General features: G+C 44.6%; 1 protein-coding gene across 1 annotated transcript in view; it reads right to left on the reverse strand.

Annotated features, from left to right (window-relative positions):
* LOC126095515 (cytochrome P450 6k1-like) overlaps positions 1–19966 on the reverse strand; it is a 187719-nt gene that overhangs the window by 91695 nt on the left and 76058 nt on the right. The window contains exon 3 of the mRNA XM_049910300.1: positions 16182–16340. Within this exon, the coding sequence (XP_049766257.1) occupies positions 16182–16340 (159 nt within the window). The remainder of the gene's footprint in view (positions 1–16181; positions 16341–19966) is intronic.

Below are 19966 nucleotides of genomic sequence, written 5' to 3' on the forward strand. Positions count from 1 at the left end.
GAACTGTGCAGATTCGCATATCAACTCGCAGGGTGATACAAATGCCTGCACCCGTTGCACAACGAAAAGAAAGTGGGTCCTTGGATCCCTGGCTTGCCATCTTGACTTAAGTTTCAGGAATCAATGCAAATAGTGGGCTCCTAACTCGTGTGCTGATGTACATATTTAGGACGATGAAGCCCAGCTTACCTGTAAGATGTGCTACCAAAAAATAAAAAAATGGAGTCCATTCTGCCCCGTATATATAACAAACGAAATATATTGCGTTATCTTCATTCGGAAATTTTATTACAAAAATGTTTGAATAAATGGTTCCTAAGTCTTCTAAATATTTTTTTCGTCAATGAGATCAAAATTTACTCCAAACTTTAGGCGGGCCATTCCGCCCCAGTCTCCACTAATTATTTATACCAACAAAATGATGACTTCCAAAGATCCTGTCTTTCAGTGCGGATGCACACAATGACCGATCTCTCGCAGGAATCAGGAATCGGTGAGAAAGGAGTTCATGGGTAGGTGATTCTACGCTGAGAATTTGGGTCAGACGAAAAGCGTGCTCGGATGGACGATGCAGTTAAGGCAGTCACTCCCGTGAAGGGGGAAATACAGGTTCGAGTCCTGGTCTGGCACAACTTTTCGCCTGTTAACATTGAAATGAATCAATATTCAGATGTGGTCAACGTCACTGAAACCTCTGAATTAAGTTAATTATTTGACTTCTGATGACGACCAAGTCCTGGGAGAGATCACGGAGGCTATGAACCACATACAATAACTATCAAAAATTATTACAAATTGAGCTCAAGTCGAGAGGTGGTTACAAAGCAGAGTTCATTCCACCAAAGAAGTCTCAAGTACACAGCTTTGACAAGCTTATGGAGAAAATCAAGAGAGCATACCGATAAGTGTCAGTCTCTATTACCTGCCTTCCACTGCACCACGAAGAACTTTCTCCGCTTATACGATACCTAAAAACCCTCAGGAACAGGGCCAGGCGCCGATGGCAAAGCTATCACAACCCGGACGACCAAAGGTAGATGAAGCGACTGTCATGCGAACTCCACCATCGAGCCTTGGACGATCAATCATGGACGTAGGAGGACAAAATGGCTTTATTCTTGCTCCAGTCTCGCAAAGAATAGAGCCTTGTCCGAACTCTATGGAAACCCAAGGTCTCCTAAACATACACGCCATGGCCCCACCGGACCACTAAGTAACGCCAAACTCTTTGCCTCAGCCTAACACAACTCGAAGCAGGCAGCTCAGAGTGGGGTGAAAAGGCCAAGGGCATTAGACGTCAAGCACGGAAGATCCGCGAAGCTGCTCAACAAACTGCACTGCTTTTAATGACACCTACAGGAGCTTGAAAATTATTCCCAACCTTTGCCTACGCTCCTCTCCAAGACCGGAACGAGTAGCCAATGTACACCTAACGCATATAAGACCAACGCCCTCGGTCCTACTTACACTCATGTTTAACAGGTGCATGTCATTGAGTTATTTCCCGAGTGCTTGAAAGATCGCTCTTGTGGTACTTGTACCAAACCAGGGAATGACAAGAACCAGCCAGCTAACTATTGGCCAGTTAGTCTCTTACATATAATATCAAAAATTGTTGAACGGCTTCTCCTCTTCAGATTTCGACCACCTATCTTCGACCAGCACGTGATCAGGCTAGACCAATTTGCCTTCCAGCCGAGACTGTCACTGGAACTCCAGTATATCAATGTTTCCAACTGCACCGCCGCCATATTACTGGACATTGAGAAGACGTACGACCGTGCTTGGTCAGGCAAGCTAATTACCAAACTTCAAGACCTTAACGTTCTCCCAGACTAATGCGCTAAGATGATACTCAGCTTTCTCCAAGACAGAAAGATAATGTTGAAGACTGATGGCCAACGATCAAGCCTGAAAAACCTCACAGAAGGCATTCCACAAGGCTCAGTCCTGTAGTCATGCTATTTGTCATATATGTCAATCACCACTCTGACCTACAACAAAAAATGTTGTACTAGCCCAATTTTCCGACAGTATGGTTTTGTTGACAAGCAGCAGACGTATTATCGCCGTCACAGGACGTCTCCAACGTCGGCTGACGTTAACAGAACAGTGTGCAGCACAAAACTGCATTAATAAACTCTGAAAAGACGAAAGATGTAACGTTCACGCACTAGTATCCGGATATCGAGGTTGGTTGTACACGACTGGCATTTAACTGGACAGATCGTGTAAATACCTCTGAGTCATTCTACACAGTAAGCCGTTTTTCAAATCATCTGTCAGTGAGAAGCAGGTGAAACTGCTACGGCTCCTGCGCCAGCCCTACCCACAGTCGCCAGCACGCAACTACACACCAGAACCGAGTTACGACCATACTCGGCAACAGTCTTACCTGCGCTACTATATGGCTGCTAAACGTGGGGCACTGTCAGCCCTTCATGCTTGAAACTTCTACAGCCTATCCAGAACAGGTGCTACCGCATCATTTTCCATGCACCCAGGTGGGCCAGAATCCTAGACCTCCATGGAGTACTCAACATGCCAGCCGTAAAGGAACAGATCCGAGCGTTAACCAGAAGACTTCTCGCCCAAGTTGAAGAACTTCGTCCCACATCACAGCACCTCGAATATGCTGGTTCTATGGTACAGAACGGTGGCACATAGTAAAGTATTATGCTCTGTCGTGAAGAGCCCTGAACCAAAGGCAATAAAATCAAGACAAAGTAACCACATTTATAGTAGGGCCCAAAGACCCCTGAGCCCAAGATTCTACTCAAGAGCAAATAAAGATGACCTTGAATCATTCGCCTACACATCCTAGAAGTCCAGCCACACAGATGGTAGAACTTTGGAGACACCCCCACCACACACACACACACACCCTCCACACACACACACACACACACACACACACACACACACACACACCACACACACACAGAGAGAGAGAGAGAGAGAGAGAGAGAGAGAGAGAGAGAACAATTGCGGCGTTCGTAAAATAAAACAAAATAAAAACTATGGATCCTCGTTTTACATTAATACATTAAAGTCGAGACTTTTGCAAGTGGCCTTCCCATCTCACACCGCACACGGCATTAGACCGCGTCCTGCTGATCTGGAGCCTACGAAGAATGTCAAGTCGACGCTTATGTAGAATTCCGGGGGTTGTTCTGAACTGACAAATCCGCGGTATTACTGCGTAAGCGCAGCTATTGGCTCAACCATAATGCAGTTTTATTGTTCACCTACATTTTCCTCATTTCCTATGTCTACCGTCAGCAGTTTATAATTGTTTCGTCAATGGAAATTTATAATTATGTGTGTGCCTTAAAATAATTCCACAAAGCCGTTATGACATCTCATTCCGTAGTCATTATATTGTGCATTCTGAATAATTGCCCTGTTTCATTTCATGAATGGTAATTTCCAATTCTTCCAGCAAGTCGAGTTCGTCCCTTTCTTTTATGTACGCAAGATTTCCAAGTCTTCCTTTTTTCCCTTAATTACTTGCCCTGTGATCGTGTATATGATTCGCAACAACTGACAACGGAATGAGATTTCTTAACGCATTTGCAGAATTCTCCACTACATCAGTTACCTCAGGTGAGTTGTTCGTAAAAGGACTTAACTTCCCAATAAAAAGTGGAGCTGCAAAATGCAGAATTAAAAATACATAATGCCGTACTCTTCTAAGACAACCTAAATATGAAAATAACAAAATAAGAGGAAAGTAATTTTTTCGTTTTCTGGGACAAATAAACTGCTCAAAATAATTTTTGCACCACCTCAAAAGTCTTGGATCCTCCTAGGCTTGTGTTCACAAGGTGATCGTTGCCTTGAGTGCTCTGCCCGACTCTTCGACAGCGGCCCTCCTGAGAGCCATCCAGTCTGTGAGGAGGCTTATTTATCCATTTCACTGGTTGTTGATCTCCGTGACTGTGCATTATAAAATGACGGAAATAAATCGAAACACCAGAACACAATCAATGTAGAGTAATTAAATTTTGGGATCACATTTGTCTAGTTAACATATTTAAGCGATTAACATGACAAGATTTACAGGTTAATCTAAACTCGATACAACCATTGCAAAAGTGCAATGCTGGTGCGTTAATAACCACCAGCATATTGAATGAAAACATGCAGACATGAATGCATTGTGTTGTACACGTGCCAGATGTCAGTTTGTGGGATGGACTTCATAGCTCTTGCACTTGGTCGGTAAATACAGAAAAGCTTAATGCTGGTTGTGGACGACGCTGGAGTCTTCGGATGATGTCCCATATGTGCTCAACTGGAGGCACATCTAGTGATCGAGCAGGCCAAGGCAACATGCCGACAGTCGAACATGTTGGGCTACAACAGCCGTATGTGGGCGAGCTTTATCCTCTTGGCAAACACTGTAAGTAGGCTGTTTAGATTTTATGTAAGTAGGCTGTTTAGATTTTTATATGGGTAATGCCACGTAGCGCTCTGTATGAAAATCACTGGCTGTGCTGTGTGCAGTCTGTGGCTAGTTTGCATTGTTGTCTGCCATTGTTGTCATGAACTGCTATAGCTGGATGTGAACAGCAGATAGCGTTAGGCAGTTGGAGGTGAGCCGCCAGCAGTGGTGGACGTGGGGAGAGAGATGGCCGAGTTTTGATAATCTGTAAGACTGGATGTCAATTATGAATATTAAGGTAAATACATTGTTTGTTCAAGTGTGGTGTCTAACTTCCGAAGATTTTGTTCCATTGTGTCTAACTTTTGCTGTGTTTGTCTCTGGTGTTGTTCCATTGTGTCTAACTTTTGAAGATTTTGTTCCACTGTGTCTAACTTTTTAAGATTTTGTTCCATTGTGTCTACCTTTTGAAGATTTTGTTCCACTGTGTCTAATTTTTTAAGATTTTGTTCCATTGTGTCTAACTTTTGAAGATTTTGTCCCATCTGTCTCTGATTTTGTTCCATTTGTTGCATTAATTGCAATAATAATGTATTAGTGTCTGGAATCTGTTTCTCTATGCTTTTTAGCAGTGCATTTTGACCGGCAACATTCACATTTTGACAAGCAGAAAATGTGTCTTGACTCATTTGAGAAAAAGGTGAGGACCCAAAACCTGAATCTACAGTATTTGCAAAATTGTGTCCTATCATTTCGGATTCCTGAGGCGAGCTGTTGCCGACCGATCGATCGATAATGCTTCCCTGTTCACTACCTGTTTGACTGTCTACGCCATTGTTTGACGCCCGCTCCATTTCCCTATGCACAGTTACCAAATTACTACTTTGAACATTAGTTAACTCATTACACAGTGGCGCTAACACATTGCTTTCGTCTTCACTGTCGTTTCTTAGTTTACTTTGGAGCCGAGTGTTACGTTTTTCACACGCCATTATTGAGACAATATTTCACACGATAACACACGAAAACACAATTTGAAGAGCAAAAATAAGAGAACACATTAACATAGCACTGAAAATAATATGTAGTTAATTACAAGCGCAGCTGCGAAATACTTGTTGCAAATCTACATGCATGCCACAACTGTTTTACATTACAACAATGAAAGACTGCAACTACAAAGGAGATTCTCTCTACAATTACGCGCTAGCAATAAACAAAAGCTACACTAAATACACAAACTACAAGAAAAAAATCAGAAGATTCCAGTGAGGTATCCTAGGCTAAGGGTCGACATATGAAACGTCCCCTTAGAACAATTGTACATATGAAACGTCCCCTTAGAACAATTGTACAAGACTGTGCTTAACCTGGCACACAATAATTTTTAGCGCAACGCAATCTGACTTTCAATAACCCCTACAAAACAATGGCCCTGACTAACTTTAACCTATACCTTTTACAAATCACTTACCTCACAAAAATCTTCGCTGCTCGAACTACTGCAATACAGCGAGTGCCACTGGAACGAGGTATAGGTAGGATTTTCTTGTAAATAAATGATGGGGTAAGCAATATGTGAACATATAAATACAGAAAGCATGCTTGGATAGGATTTTTTTGGTGGAAGCAAAGGTTGAAATAAGACGAACGATCTATGGAATGAAGGGAGATCTCCAAGCAAAATACTGCAGTAAACCAAACCCTGTCCTTTCCTCTTTGCTGCTTTTTCCAAATATGTAATTGTGTGTTGTCCTTTCCTTTTGGTGTTATCCCACTATGTGTTTGTGTACCCTTGTGTATTTGTGTTTTTTTCCTGTCTTTATGTGTTTAGCTGATGAGAGCTATGTTGTAGAATTTTTCTAATATTCTGTTATTTTCTTTGTAAAGATGCTTAGACTTTATTTATTCTGCTTTGTTTTAATGCTCATGTGTGAAGTTGACGTTTCAAAAGTTATTCTGATCTTTTATGTATGTACTCATGTCATCATTCCTGTAACACTGATGTATATGTTTATTTCTATTCTTTTGTAAAGCCCCTATTACTACAAATATTATCTGTATTGTTATGTTTTTAATGATGTATTTTGTATCTTTGTAATTGTATTCTTATGTTATATAATTGTAATTGACACCAGTTCATCATATTATTAACTTGTAAGCATTCATTTCACTGCACACATTCTGTTGGTCATAGTATATGGACAATATGTGAGAAGTAGGGACTGTTAGTGTTTGCACGTGTGTTACTAATTCAGCAAGGGACTGGATAACAGCATTGCTGGTTCTAAGGACAATTCCCAAAAACTTTGTGCGTGCACAAGTGGTGGTTTATGGACTTGCTATCTTCTCTGCAAGACTCTTCGATGGTGATTGTGCACCTGCACAGTCGCAGCAGATGGCTGCTGGCCATCTCTACCAGGACTACAGTGGGTCTACACCTTTGCTGACTCACCAGTACCACAGTTTCTACATGGACTACAGTGGGTCTACACCTTTGCTGACTCACCAGTACCACAGTTTCTACAAGGACTGCAGTGGGTCTGCACCTCTGGTGGCCCACCAATACCATACTCTCTACCAGGACTGCAGTTGGTCTGCTCTGTGATGACCTATCTACCAATATTCGTCAGAACTTCGAATGACTCTGCTGTGGGTTTGCTCCATTGTGGCCCATTACCTGTCAGCATTTCAAGAGTCAGCACTGTCTTTCCGTTGGAAGGACAACACTACTTCTTCAATACTACATGGAAATCCACTACTTCTGTGTGCAATTTCTTTAACTAATGAGACTTTGTGAAAAAAAAACTGTAATTACTATTATGATGAATGATCAGGACTGTCTCTATGGACTGTGAGAAAGTTTTAGCTTCTGACCAACATTGTATCAATAATTGTGTGCATTTGATTTCGATGTTCTTGTAATTGTAAAAAAAAAAAAAAAAAAAAAATTTAACAAATATGTATTGGCCACTGCCCAAAAATATTATGTAAAATTTTTTGTGGGGAGCATGGGGGCTATGTAAGTAGGCTGTTTAGATTTTTATATGGGTAATGCCACGTAGCGCTCTGTATGAAAATCACTGGCTGTGCTGTGTGCAGTCTGTGGCTAGTTTGCATTGTTGTCTGCCATTGTTGTCATGAACTGCTATAGCTGGATGTGAACAGCAGATAGCGTTAGGCAGTTGGAGGTGAGCCGCCAGCAGTGGTGGACGTGGGGAGAGAGATGGCCGAGTTTTGATAATCTGTAAGACTGGATGTCAATTATGAATATTAAGGTAAATACATTGTTTGTTCTCTAATAATATCTTTCATTTGCTAACTATCCCTATCAGTAGTTAGTGCCTCCAGTAGTTTGAATCTTTTATTTAGCTGGCAGTAGTGGCACTCGCTGTATTGCAGTAGTTCGAGCAGCGAAGATTTTTGTGAGGTAAGTGATTTGTAAAAGGTATAGGTTAAAGTTAGTCAGGGCCATTGTTTTGTAGGGGTTATTGAAAGTCAGATTGCGTTGCGCTAAAAATTATTGTGTGCCAGGTTAAGCACAGTCTTGTACAATTGTTCTAAGGGGACGTTTCAACACCACTTGGAACGCTATTAGTGAACGGCAGCAGAACAGGTAGAATCAGCAGACTAACGTACAAATTTGCAGTCAGGATGCGTGGTATAGCCACGAGAGTGCTCCCATTGTCGTACGAAATCGTACTCCAGACTATGGAGTAGGAGGTCCAGTGTATCTAGCACACAGACCCAGTGGTTGCTGGCCCTAAACTGGCCTCCTCCCAAACAAAACACGGTCATCACTGACACAGAGGCAGAACCAGCTTTCATCAGAAAAAACTACAGACTTCCACCCTGCACTCCAATGAGCTCACGTTTGTTACTACCAAGTCGTAAATGGCGGCAGTTTGAGGTCAGTGGGAAGCACACTACAGGGCGTATGGTTCGAAGCTGTCCTTGAAGTAACCGATTTGTAACAGTTCGTTGAGTCACTAAGGTGCCAACTGATGCACGAATTACTGCTGCAGATACAATACGATGAGCCAGAGACATACGTCGAACTCAATGGTCCTCCCTCTCGGTATTATCAGAGCCCAGTCTTCTTCCATTCTCGCGACCACCTCTGGCAGCAATCACACACATTGGCTACATTCCTGTCAAGTCTTTCTGCAGTATCGCAGAAGGAACTTCCAGCTCCTGCTAGCCCTATCAACGACCCCATTCAAACTCAGTGAGGTGTTCATAATGGCGTCTTTGTCGCTTCAAGGCATTCTTAACAGACATCAGCTCACCCTGTCCAGTCTCATACGTGACTAACGCTCACGACCGATACAACGTGTATTTAAAGGAAACCTGATCTGCATCCTCACAGTGGCGCTACGGGCGCGAAATTTGAACAGACATCTTTCAGATGTAGAAACACACTTACTAACTTTCGCTCATGTCGCACAACTCCTTCTTGGTGCTAAAATATTTTTCCGTCAGTGTAGTACTTCCAGAAGTGCAGCAACCAGCCATATATATATTACTCCTGGAAATTGAAATAAGAACACCGTGAATTCATTGTCCCAGGAAGGGGAAACTTTATTGACACATTCCTGGGGTCAGATACATCACATGATCACACTGACAGAACCACAGGCACATAGACACAGGCAACAGACCATGCACAATGTCGGCACTAGTACAGTGTATATCCACCTTTCGCAGCAATGCAGGCTGCTATTCTCCCATGGAGACGATCGTAGAGATGCTGGATGTAGTCCTGTGGAACGGCTTGCCATGCCATTTCCACCTGGCGCCTCAGTTGGACCAGCGTTCGTGCTGGACGTGCAGACCGCGTGAGACGACGCTTCATCCAGTCCCAAACATGCTCAATGGGGTCAGATCCGGAGATCTTGCTGGCCAGGGTAGTTGACTTACACCTTCTAGAGCACGTTGGGTGGCACGGGATACATGCGGACGTGCATTGTCCTGTTGGAACAGCAAGTTCCCTTGCCGGTCTAGGAATGGTAGAACGATGGGTTCGATGACGGTATGGGTGTACCGTGCACTATTCAGTGTCCCCTCGACGATCACCAGTGGTGTACGGCCAGTGTAGGAGATCGCTCCCCACACCATGATGCCGGGTGTTGGCCCTTTGTGCCTCGGTCGTATGCAGTCCTGATTGTGGCGCTCACCTGCACGGCGCCAAACACGCATACGACCATCATTGGCACCAAGGCAGAAGCGACTCTCATCGCTGAAGACGACACGTCTCCATTCGTCCCTCCATTCACGCCTGTCGCGATACCACTGGAGGCGGGCTGCACGATGTTGGGGCGTGAGCGGAAGACGGCCTAACGGTGTGCGGGACCGTAGCCCAGCTTCATGGAGACGGTTGCGAATGGTCCTCGCCGATACCCCAGGAGCAACAGTGTCCCTAATTTGCTGGGAAGTGGCGGTGCGGTCCCCTACGGCACTGCGTAGGATCCTACGGTCTTGGCGTGCATCCGTGCGTCGCTGCGGTCCGGTCCCAGGTCGACGGGCACGTGCACCTTCCGCCGACCACTGGCGACAACATCGATGTACTGTGGAGACCTCACGCTCCACGTGTTGAGCAATTCGGCGGTACGTCCACCCGGCCTCCCGCATGCCCACTATACGCCCTCGCTCAAAGTCCGTCAACTGCACATACGGTTCACGTGCACGCTGTCGCGGCATGCTACCAGTGTTAAAGACTGCGATGGAGCTCCGTATGCCACGGCAAAGTGGCTGACACTGACGGCGGCGGTGCACAAATGCTGCGCAGCTAGCGCCATTCGACGGCCAACACCGCGGTTCCTGGTGTGTCCGCTGTGCCGTGCGTGTGATCATTGCTTGTACAGCCCTCTCGCAGTGTCCGGAGCAAGTATGGTGGGTCTGACACACCGGTGTCAATGTGTTCTTTTTTCCATTTCCTGGAGTATATATATATATATATATATATATATACCAACATGCGTTTCGGACGTTCATCCATCTTCAGTTGGCGTAATACCTTATTGCAAAATGAAAAAGGAGCATCTACGAGGAAGTGAGTAGGGCATGCCATACTTCCACAGGACACTACGAGAGGGCAGTTAATGCGATTATCAGTGCTGCATAAAAACCAGGACCGCGTTACGAGCCGTCAAATGTTGCAAGCTTCGCAGTAGTTGTTCACCTCCAGAGCCAGTCGCAGCCAGTTTGCTGTGTCTGAAGCATTGTTACCGTGCCACGACAATGTGGACGTGAACCGTCTGTGCAACTGACTTTGAGCGATGACGTGTAGTGGGTCTGCGAGAGGCTGGGGTGATCATACTGCAGAAATATGCTACACATGGAAGCGACAGGTTTACAGAATGCATCGATGTGCTTACGAGTGGTCAGTGGAAGGTGCATCTGCCCGTCTGCCTGAGTCGGGGCAGGGCGACGCACAGGTGGACGCAAGGACCTTCGCATCCTTTGAAGTGCAGTGTCGGATCGCACAGCAGCTTCACAACAAATTAGGGACACTGCTGCTCTGAGGGTATCAGCGAGGACCATTCTCAGCCGCCTCCCTCGAGCAGGACCACGATCCAGAGTGCCGTTTAGAGCGCCTTGCGCTCACTACCCAATATCGTGCAGCTCGCCTCCAGTGGTGTCGCGATAGGCACTCAAGGAAGGACGAATGGAGACTTGACGTCTTCAGCAACGAGAGTCGCTTCTGTCTGTGCCAATAATGGTACTATGGAGGTGTAGCACAGCGCATGTGAGGGTCAACGTCTAGAGTGCATACAAAGAGGCATAGAGTGCCAACGCCCAGCATCGTGGTGTGGAGAGCCATACCTTGCAGTGGCCGTTCTTCTCTGGTGATGGTAGAGGGAACATTGAACAGTGCCTGGTACACCCAAAAAAATATGTTTCAATCCGTCATGCTCCAGTTCCTGCACCAACAACGCGACGTGCTTTTCCAGCAGGACAGTACACATTCACATACATCTCGAGCCACCCAGCTTTCTCTCCAAGGTGCACGTCAATGACTCTAGTCAGCACGATCCCCAGATCTGTCGTGCACTGAGTGTATTTGGGACTGAATAAAACATCTTGAGCAGCCTGTAAGGCCGACAAGAGATCTGACCCAATTCAGGCATCAGATAGTAACTGCATAGTACGCCATTCCGCAAGACTAAATTCGTCATCTCTACGATCGTCTCCTTGGGAAAAAGGAAGGAATATAGGGTACTAGCGGTGACATTTAGCATGACCTGTCGACTGCGCTCAGATGCGTGTGGTTCTGTCGGTGTGATCGTTTGTTGTATACATTCTCAAGTGTTGTCAGTGAAATTTCTCTCTGCTGGATCGATGAATTCTTGGCGTTCTTTTTTCATGTTTCAGTACTGTACATATTAAGATCTTCAGTTACCATATACCGAGCGAGGTGGCGCAGTGGATAGCATCTTGATTTAGGTTTTCCAAGATTTCCCTAAAAATCTGTTCAGCAAATGCATGGATGGTTCCTTTGAAAAGGGCACAGCCGACTTCCTTCCCCATCCTTCCCTAATCCGATGAGACCGATGACCTCGCTGTTTGGTCTCCTCCCCCAAAACAACCCAATCTAACTCCGTTAGCACATAGTTAATAACACGACTGCTGTTTGGATGCTGCGGCTGCTCTGTACAAGATAACAATTTCGTTTAACTACTACTCTTCACGAGTTTTATGTTTACAATATGTTGATGGTCAGATGCTCTTACTTTCTATCTGTTTGTTGTTGCTCCAATTTTCATATTTATAAATATGGCACAAGCACTTTGTCTTTGTATGTTGCACAAAAACAGCGCTGTTTTTTACGCCGTCTGAAGATGGCCGAAAGCTCGAAACGTGTTTTGGTATAAGTAAAAATACATAAAAAGGTAGCTTGTTGTTGTAGTTCTAAAAGTAATGTGAGGTGGGCGCCTGCGTTGTCACGCTGCAAATTTCAGCTGGTTCCAAGGTGCTCAGTGGGATTCATGTCAGCACACACCACAAGCGATTCTATTCAGCTGACTTCTGTTTTCTAGTGGAAGGCCACCACGAGAGGGGCGTTGTGTTCTATTTCATTTTCGTCCTGAAAGAGAAACTCGTCGACTAAATATTGAGTGTGGGGCTGGGCAATAGATTGGCGGGTCTTGTCCCGCTGCTATACAGCTCTTATATTTCCATCGATAGCTATGAGAGACGTCCGAAATCCGTACATTGTATCGGCCAAAACGTTACTGACTCAGCCTAGTGCTCAACACGTGGGATCACATGTCAGACTAGCGTTGATATCTGGATATCCCCACTCTTCTGGGATGATCATAAGGCGTCGAGAAAATCCTACAATCGTCGATGAAGAATACCCAAAGTCAGTGAACCAGATTTAGTTGCAGATGTTCACTTGACATCCTTTGCACATTACTGTGATGAGGCTGCGAGTGGACGTAGGACGTTTATGTCGTTAGTAGCTGAGTACGTGGCACGCCCAGATATGTATTTATTCCATTGTTCGAGTAGTCCATCTCCTCCTTCCGTCTCTGTCAGTCTCCTCCTCCACGCTCTGTCCATCTGCTCTTCTCTTTTTCCATCTACTCCTCCCCTCTTTCTGTCCATCTCCTCTTCTCCCTTCTCTCTGTCCTTCTCCTCCTCTTTCCTTCCTCTGTTGATATGCTCCTCTTTCCTTTCTCTGTGCATTTATTCCTCCTACCCATTCTGTCGATTTCCTCCTCCCCCTCTCTCTCTGCCATATTTTCATCTTCCCTCTCCCTATTCGTCTCCTCCTATTTCCTCTCTGTCCGTCTTCTCCTCCCTTTCTCTTTTCCCCCTCGCTCTCTCTTTGTCCATCTCCTCCCTCCTCTCTGTCCATCTCCTCCTACCCCCTTCTCTCTCCATGTTGTGACCCCTGTCCCAACAGCAGTTTGCTCGTTCTAACCCCTATAATATTACTTTCCAGGTAGTTGGTAGTATGTGTACCAAATATGGTTTAAATCTATCCAGGAGGAACTTTTTACCCGTGGCTTCGCCCGTATTCGAACGTGTCAACATATATTTAATATATTTTACACTTATTTGCACGCATAATTCATCTGCATCTCGACTGAATTTCGCCCTGCAATTTTTTCGCACCTCGATGTTTGTGACGTCATTTCTCGTGAACTATGTGTCGTACAATGACAATTTTGCAAGTACAGTACAGTCAGTGGTATACTGTGTGTGAATACTGTCTGCAACATGTGTCACGAATATAGCTAGTAGTAAACAAGAAATATATTAAAACGTCATGCCTGATTGAAAAAGGAACAGTGAAAATGTAGAAAGCAATAAACTTTATTTCTTTCATCATTTTGTGGGGGTTGTCAGCGAAAAAATTTTCTTAACTGTTTGAAATTATATGTAAAGTTTGTTGCAAGTCACTAAGTGCTCTCATTCTTAAATACAGGATGAATGAAGTCAGGGTATTCGTGCTCCATTTTCATCCCCATTTCCACCCCTTTGATAGTCTGGTAGGTGTTGTCGAGTGGTTTAGGAGGAGATGTGTAACATACATACATACATTACATACATATGTACATCTATTTTTATAATATGTATGGATCCGTAATGGACTCGTTATGAAAACTGTCTATTGTGGTAACATACTCGTAAAGAGGCTTCCTGCTAAAGAAAAGCCATTCACGTTTAGAAGAGGTGCGAAACATTTTTTGTGCAGTTTAGTCGAAAAATATAAAGGGTGGTCCATTGATAGTGACCGGGCCAAATATCTACGAAATAAGCATCAAACGAAAAAACTACAAAGAACGAAACTCGTCTAGCTTTAAGGGGGAAACCAGATGGCGCTATGGTTGGCCCGCTAGATGGCGCTGCCATAGGTCAAACGAATATCAACTGCGTTTTTTTTTAAATAGGAACCCACATTTTTTTTATTACATATTCGTGTAGTACGTAAAGAAATATGAATTTTTTAGTTGGACCACATTTTTCGCTTTGTGATAGATGGCGCTGTAATAGTCACAAACGTGTAAGTACGTGGTATCACGTAACATTCCGCCAGTGCGGACGGTATTTGCTTCGTGATACATTACCCGTGTTAAAATGGACTGTTTACCAATTTCGGAAAAGGTCGATATCGTGTTGATGTATGGCTATTGTGATCAAAATGCCCAACGGGCAAGTGCTATGTATGCTGCTCGGTATCCTGGACGACATCATTGAAGTGTCCGGACCGTTCGACGGATAGTTACGTTATTTAAGGAAACAGGAAGTGTTCAACCTCTTGTGAAACGTCAACCACGAGCTGCAACAAATGATGATGCCCAAGTAGGTGCTTTAGTTGCTGTCGCGGCTAATCCGCACATTAGTAACAGATAAATTGCGCGAGAATCGGGAATCTGAAAAACGTCGGTGTTGAGAATGCTACATAAACATCGATTGCACCCGTACCATATTTCTGTGCACCAGGAATTGCGTGACAACGTCTTTGAACGTCGTGTACAGTTCTGCCACTGGGCACGAGACAAATTACGGGACGATGACAGATTTTTTGCACGCGTTCTATTTAGCGAGGAAGCGCCCATTAACCAACAGCGGTAACGTAAATCGGCATAATGTGTACTACTGGGCAACGGAAAATCCACAATGGCTGCGAGAAGTGGAACATCAGAGACCTTGGCGGGTTAATGTGTGGTGCGGCATTATGGGAGGAAGGATAATTGGCCCCCATTTTATCGATGGCAATCTAAATGGTGCAATGTATGCTGATTTCGTACGAAATGTTCTACCGATGTTACTACAAGATGTTTCACTGCATGACAGAATGGCGATGTACTTCCAACATGATGGATGACCGGGACGTAGTTCGCGTGCGGTTGAAGTGATATTGAATAGCAAATTTCACGACAGGTGGATTGGTCGTCGAAGCACCATACCATGGCCTGCACGTTCACCGGATCTGATGTCCCCGGCTTTTTGTGGGGAAAGTTGAAGGATATTTGCTGTCGTGATCCACCGACTACGCCTGACAACATGCGCCAGCGCATTGTCAATGGATGTGCGAACATTACTGAAAGCGCACTACTCGCTGTTGAGAGGAATGTCGTTACACGTATTGCCAAATGCATTGAGGTTGACTCACATCATTTTGAGCATTTATTGCGTTAATGTGGTATTTACAGGTAATCACGCTGTAACAGCATGCGTTCTCAGAAATGATAATTTCACAAAGGAACATGTATCACATTGGAACACCCGAAATAAAATGTTCAAACGTACCTATGTTCTGTATTTTAATTTAAAAAACCTACCTGTTACCAACTGTTCGTCTAAAATTGTGAGCCATATGTCTGTGACTATTACAGCGGCATCTATCACAAAGCGAAAAATGTGATCCAACTAAAACATTCATATTTCTTTACGTACTACACGAATATGTAATAAATAATGGGGGTTCCTATTTAAATAAAAAAAACGCTGTTGATATTCGTTTGACCTATGGCAGCTCCATCTAGCGGGCCGACCAAAGCGCCATCTGGTTTCCCCCTTCAAGCTAAACAAGTTTCGTTCTTTGTAGTTTTTTTCGTTTGACGCTTATTTCGTGAGATATTTGGCTCGGTCACGATCAATGGACCACCCTGTATACATCTTTTAAAGAAGAATAACAAGAGTAGGTTATCGACGTACAGCCAGAACATGAAGATGGAAGAGAAGACATGTTTTACCACTGCCATAGATCGGGTTGCAAATTTACAAGTGAAGAGCTGTGGTAAACGTTGGTACTGCTAGTACCCTGAAACTGGCTCACCTCCTGATGAGCTGCCCACAGCTGGGGGCTCGCTTGACTGCCGCCCCATGGCCGTGCAGTGACCGCTCTGGGTGCCTGCGAACGACGTGCTGCGGCCCCGACGCTGCTGCGTGTGACGCCGATGAGCGTAGCCGTGCGTCTCCAGCAAAGGCACGCACCCTGACGACACAAGTAACTTACTAGCACTGCTGTTCTTGCTTTGTGTTAATGATCTACCGTTTTATTTGAGCCGGGAGGGAAAATTAATCCTGTCTGCACGTGCACAAGCATTGCTGTGGAGATGAGTGAAGAACCATCAACAGAAAATATACACTACTGGCCACTAAAATTGCTACACCAAGAAGAAATGCAGATGATAAACGGGTATTCATTGGACAAATCTATTATACTAGAACTGACATGTGGTTACATTTTCACGCACTTTGGGTGCATGGATGCTGAGAAATCAGTAGCCAGAACAACCACCTCTGGCCGTAACAACGGCCTTGATACGCCTGGCCATTGAGTCAAACAGAGCTTGGATGGCGTGTACAGGTACAACTGCCCATGCGGATTCAACACGATACCACACTTCATCAAGAGTAGTGACTGGCGTATTGTGACGAGCCAGTTGCTCGGTCACCATTGACCAGACGTTTGCAATTGGTGAGAGATCTGGAGAATGTGCTGGCCAGGGCAGTAGTCTAACATTTTCTGTATCCAGAAAGGCCCGTACAGGACCTGCAAGATGCGGTCGTGCATTATCCTGCTGAAGTGTAGGGTTTCGCAGGGATCGAATGCAGGGTAGAGCGACGTGTCGTAACACATCTGAAGTGTAACGTCCACTGTTAAAAGTGCCGTCAATGCGAACAAGAGGTCACCGACAACTGTAATCAAAGGCACCCCATACCATCACGCCGGGTGATACGCCAGTATGGCGATGACGAATACACGCTTCCAATGTGCTTTCACCGCGATGTCGTCAAACACGGATGCGACCAACATGATGCTGTAAACAGAACCTGGATTCATTCGAAAAAATGATGTTTTGCCATTCGTACACCCAGGTTCGTCGTTGAGTAAACCATCGCAGGCGCTCCTATCTGTGATGCAGCGTCAAGGGTAACCATAGCCATGGTCTCCGAGCTGATAGCCCACGCTGCTGCAAACGTCGTCGAACTGTTCGTGCAGGTGGTTGTTATCTTGCAAACGTCCCCATCTGTTGACTCAGGGATCGAGACGTGGTTGCACGACCCGTTACAGCCTTGCGGATAAGATACCTGTCATCTCGACTGCTAGTGATACGAGGCCGTTGGGATCCAGCACGGCTTTCCGTATTACCCTACTGAACCCACCGATTCCATATTCTGCTCACAGTCATTGGATCTCGACCAACGCGAGCCGTAATGTCGCGATACGGCAAATCGCAATCGTTAGAGGCTACAATCCGACCTTTATTAAAGTCGGAAACGTGATGGTACGCATTTCTCCTCCTTACACGAGGCATCACAACAACTTTTCACCAGGCAACGCCGGTCAACTGCTGTTTGTGTATGAGACATCGGTTGGAAACTTTCCTCATGTCAGCACGTTGTAGGTGTCGCCACCGGCGCCATCTTGTATGAATGCTCTGAAAAGCTAATCATTTGCATATCACAGCATCTTCTTCCTGTTGGTTAAATTTCGCGTCTCTAGCACATCATCTTCGTGGTGTAGCAATTTTAATGGCCAGTTGTGTAGTAAATGAGGTTTTTTCAAAAAGTTACTGACTAGTTTTTACACAAATTGGTTAGCTTTAAACTTGGCAAAAACACAGCTCATACAATTTTTACTGTCAAAAATAACCCACTTCGTATTAACGCAGTTCAATAAGAAATAATAAACAGGTGTAGGGGGTTATTCAGTGTACACATTGATGAAAACTTGATCTAGAAATACGACGTACAAGATCCATTCAATAAATATTCGGAAAAAATGTATAAAAATACAAAACTTTAACAAAATTTGTCCTTCTTGATTATTTTTAGTGATATTCTAGAAGTGGTTCATGGTGTGGGTTCCTGTAGTCATGTCCTAGTTCATGAACCACGGACAACGTATGAGTGGCCAAGTAAGTGGTCCCGACAGTCGGGATACCAGTTACTTTGGAATAAGGCTGGGCATCTCGGACATATTCTGAGTCGTGGTCACCTTTGTGCTCATACGGCAAAGACTACCAAATCCACCGGTTAGTCCCTCAGCCGTTAGGGGTAAAACCCAATGGGACACGGGGCAAGTAAGGCTAGCAACCTGCTTCCCTGGTACTTTAAATATGATGCTGGCAACAATCAGAGCAAAATGCCTCGGACCTTTGGAGGTGACGAAGTCCCACCTTTAACTGACAAACCAGGGACTCCTAAGATACGACTTGGCAAACAAATGGTAATGAGATGGGGAGCTATTAATATCAATGGGGGCTACTCTGGGAAGAAGGTAGAGCTGGCAGAGGCTGCAAGTAAGATGGGGCTGGACGTTTTAGCTGTTAGTGACATTCGGGTAAGGGGCGAGAAAGAAGAGGAAGTGGGAGAATACAAGGTCTACCTGTCAGGAGTCAAGGCAAGAATAGCACAATGGGGTGTAGGGCTTTACATCAGGAAGAAATGGAACCCAGCGTAGTTGCAATAAGGCATGTAAACGAACGACTGATGTGGATAGATTTGACAGTGTCTAGCAAGAAAATTAGGATTGTGTCAGTATATTCGCATTGTGAAGGGACAGATCAAGATAAGATGGATAGTTTTTATGAGGCACTCAGTGATGTAGTTGTTAGAGTAAAGGACAAGGACAGTGTTCTGCTCATGGATGATTTTAACGCCAGGATTGGAAATCGAACAGAAGGGTATGAAAAGGTTATGGGTAAATTTGGAGAGGATATGGAGGCCAACAGGAACGGGAAACAACTCTTGGATTTCTGTGCCAGTATGGGCTTAGTAATCACAAATTCCTTTTTTAAACATAAGAACATTCACCGGTATACCTGGGAAGGCAGGGGAACCAGATCTGTCACTGACTATATAATAACAGATCAGGAATTCAGGAAGGCTGTGAGGGACACACGTGTATTCAGGGGATTCTTTAACGCACTGATCATTATTTAATCTGCAGTGAAATTGGGATTGTGAGGCCGAAAGTGCAGGAAGTCAGGTCCATATGTAGGAGGATAAGAGTGGAGAAACTTCAGGATAAGGAAATCAGGCACAAGTACATAACAGCGATCTCAGAAAGGTACCAGTTAGTTGAATGTAGTCAATTACAGTCATTGGAAAAGGAATGGACAAGGTACAGGGACACAGTACTAGAGTGGCTAAAGAATGTCTTGGAACAGTAGTGTGTAAAAGTAGGATGAAGCAAACAGCTTGGTGGAATGATACAGTCAAGGCAGCCTGTAAAAGGAAAAAGAAGGCGTGTCAAAAATGGCTACATACCAGAACCCAGGTAGACAGAGAAAGTTATGTTGAAGAAAGAAACAAAGCCAAACAGATAATTGCAGCATCCAAGAAGAAATCATGGGAAGACTTTGGAAACAGGTTGGAGACTATGGGTCAAGCTGCTGGAAAACCATTCTGGAGTGTAATTAGCAGTCTTCGAAAGGGAGGTAAGAAGGAAATGACAAGTATTTTGGACAGGTCAGGAAAACTGCTGGTGAATCCTGTGGATGCCTTGGGCAGATGGAGGGAATATTTTGAAGAGTTGCTCAATGTAGGTGAAAATGCGATCAATAATGTTTCAGATTTCGAGGTAGAATGGGATAGGAATGATGATGGAAA

The sequence above is a fragment of the Schistocerca cancellata genome, chromosome 8, assembly GCF_023864275.1.
Source record: "Schistocerca cancellata isolate TAMUIC-IGC-003103 chromosome 8, iqSchCanc2.1, whole genome shotgun sequence".
Lineage (NCBI taxonomy): Eukaryota > Metazoa > Arthropoda > Insecta > Orthoptera > Acrididae > Schistocerca > Schistocerca cancellata.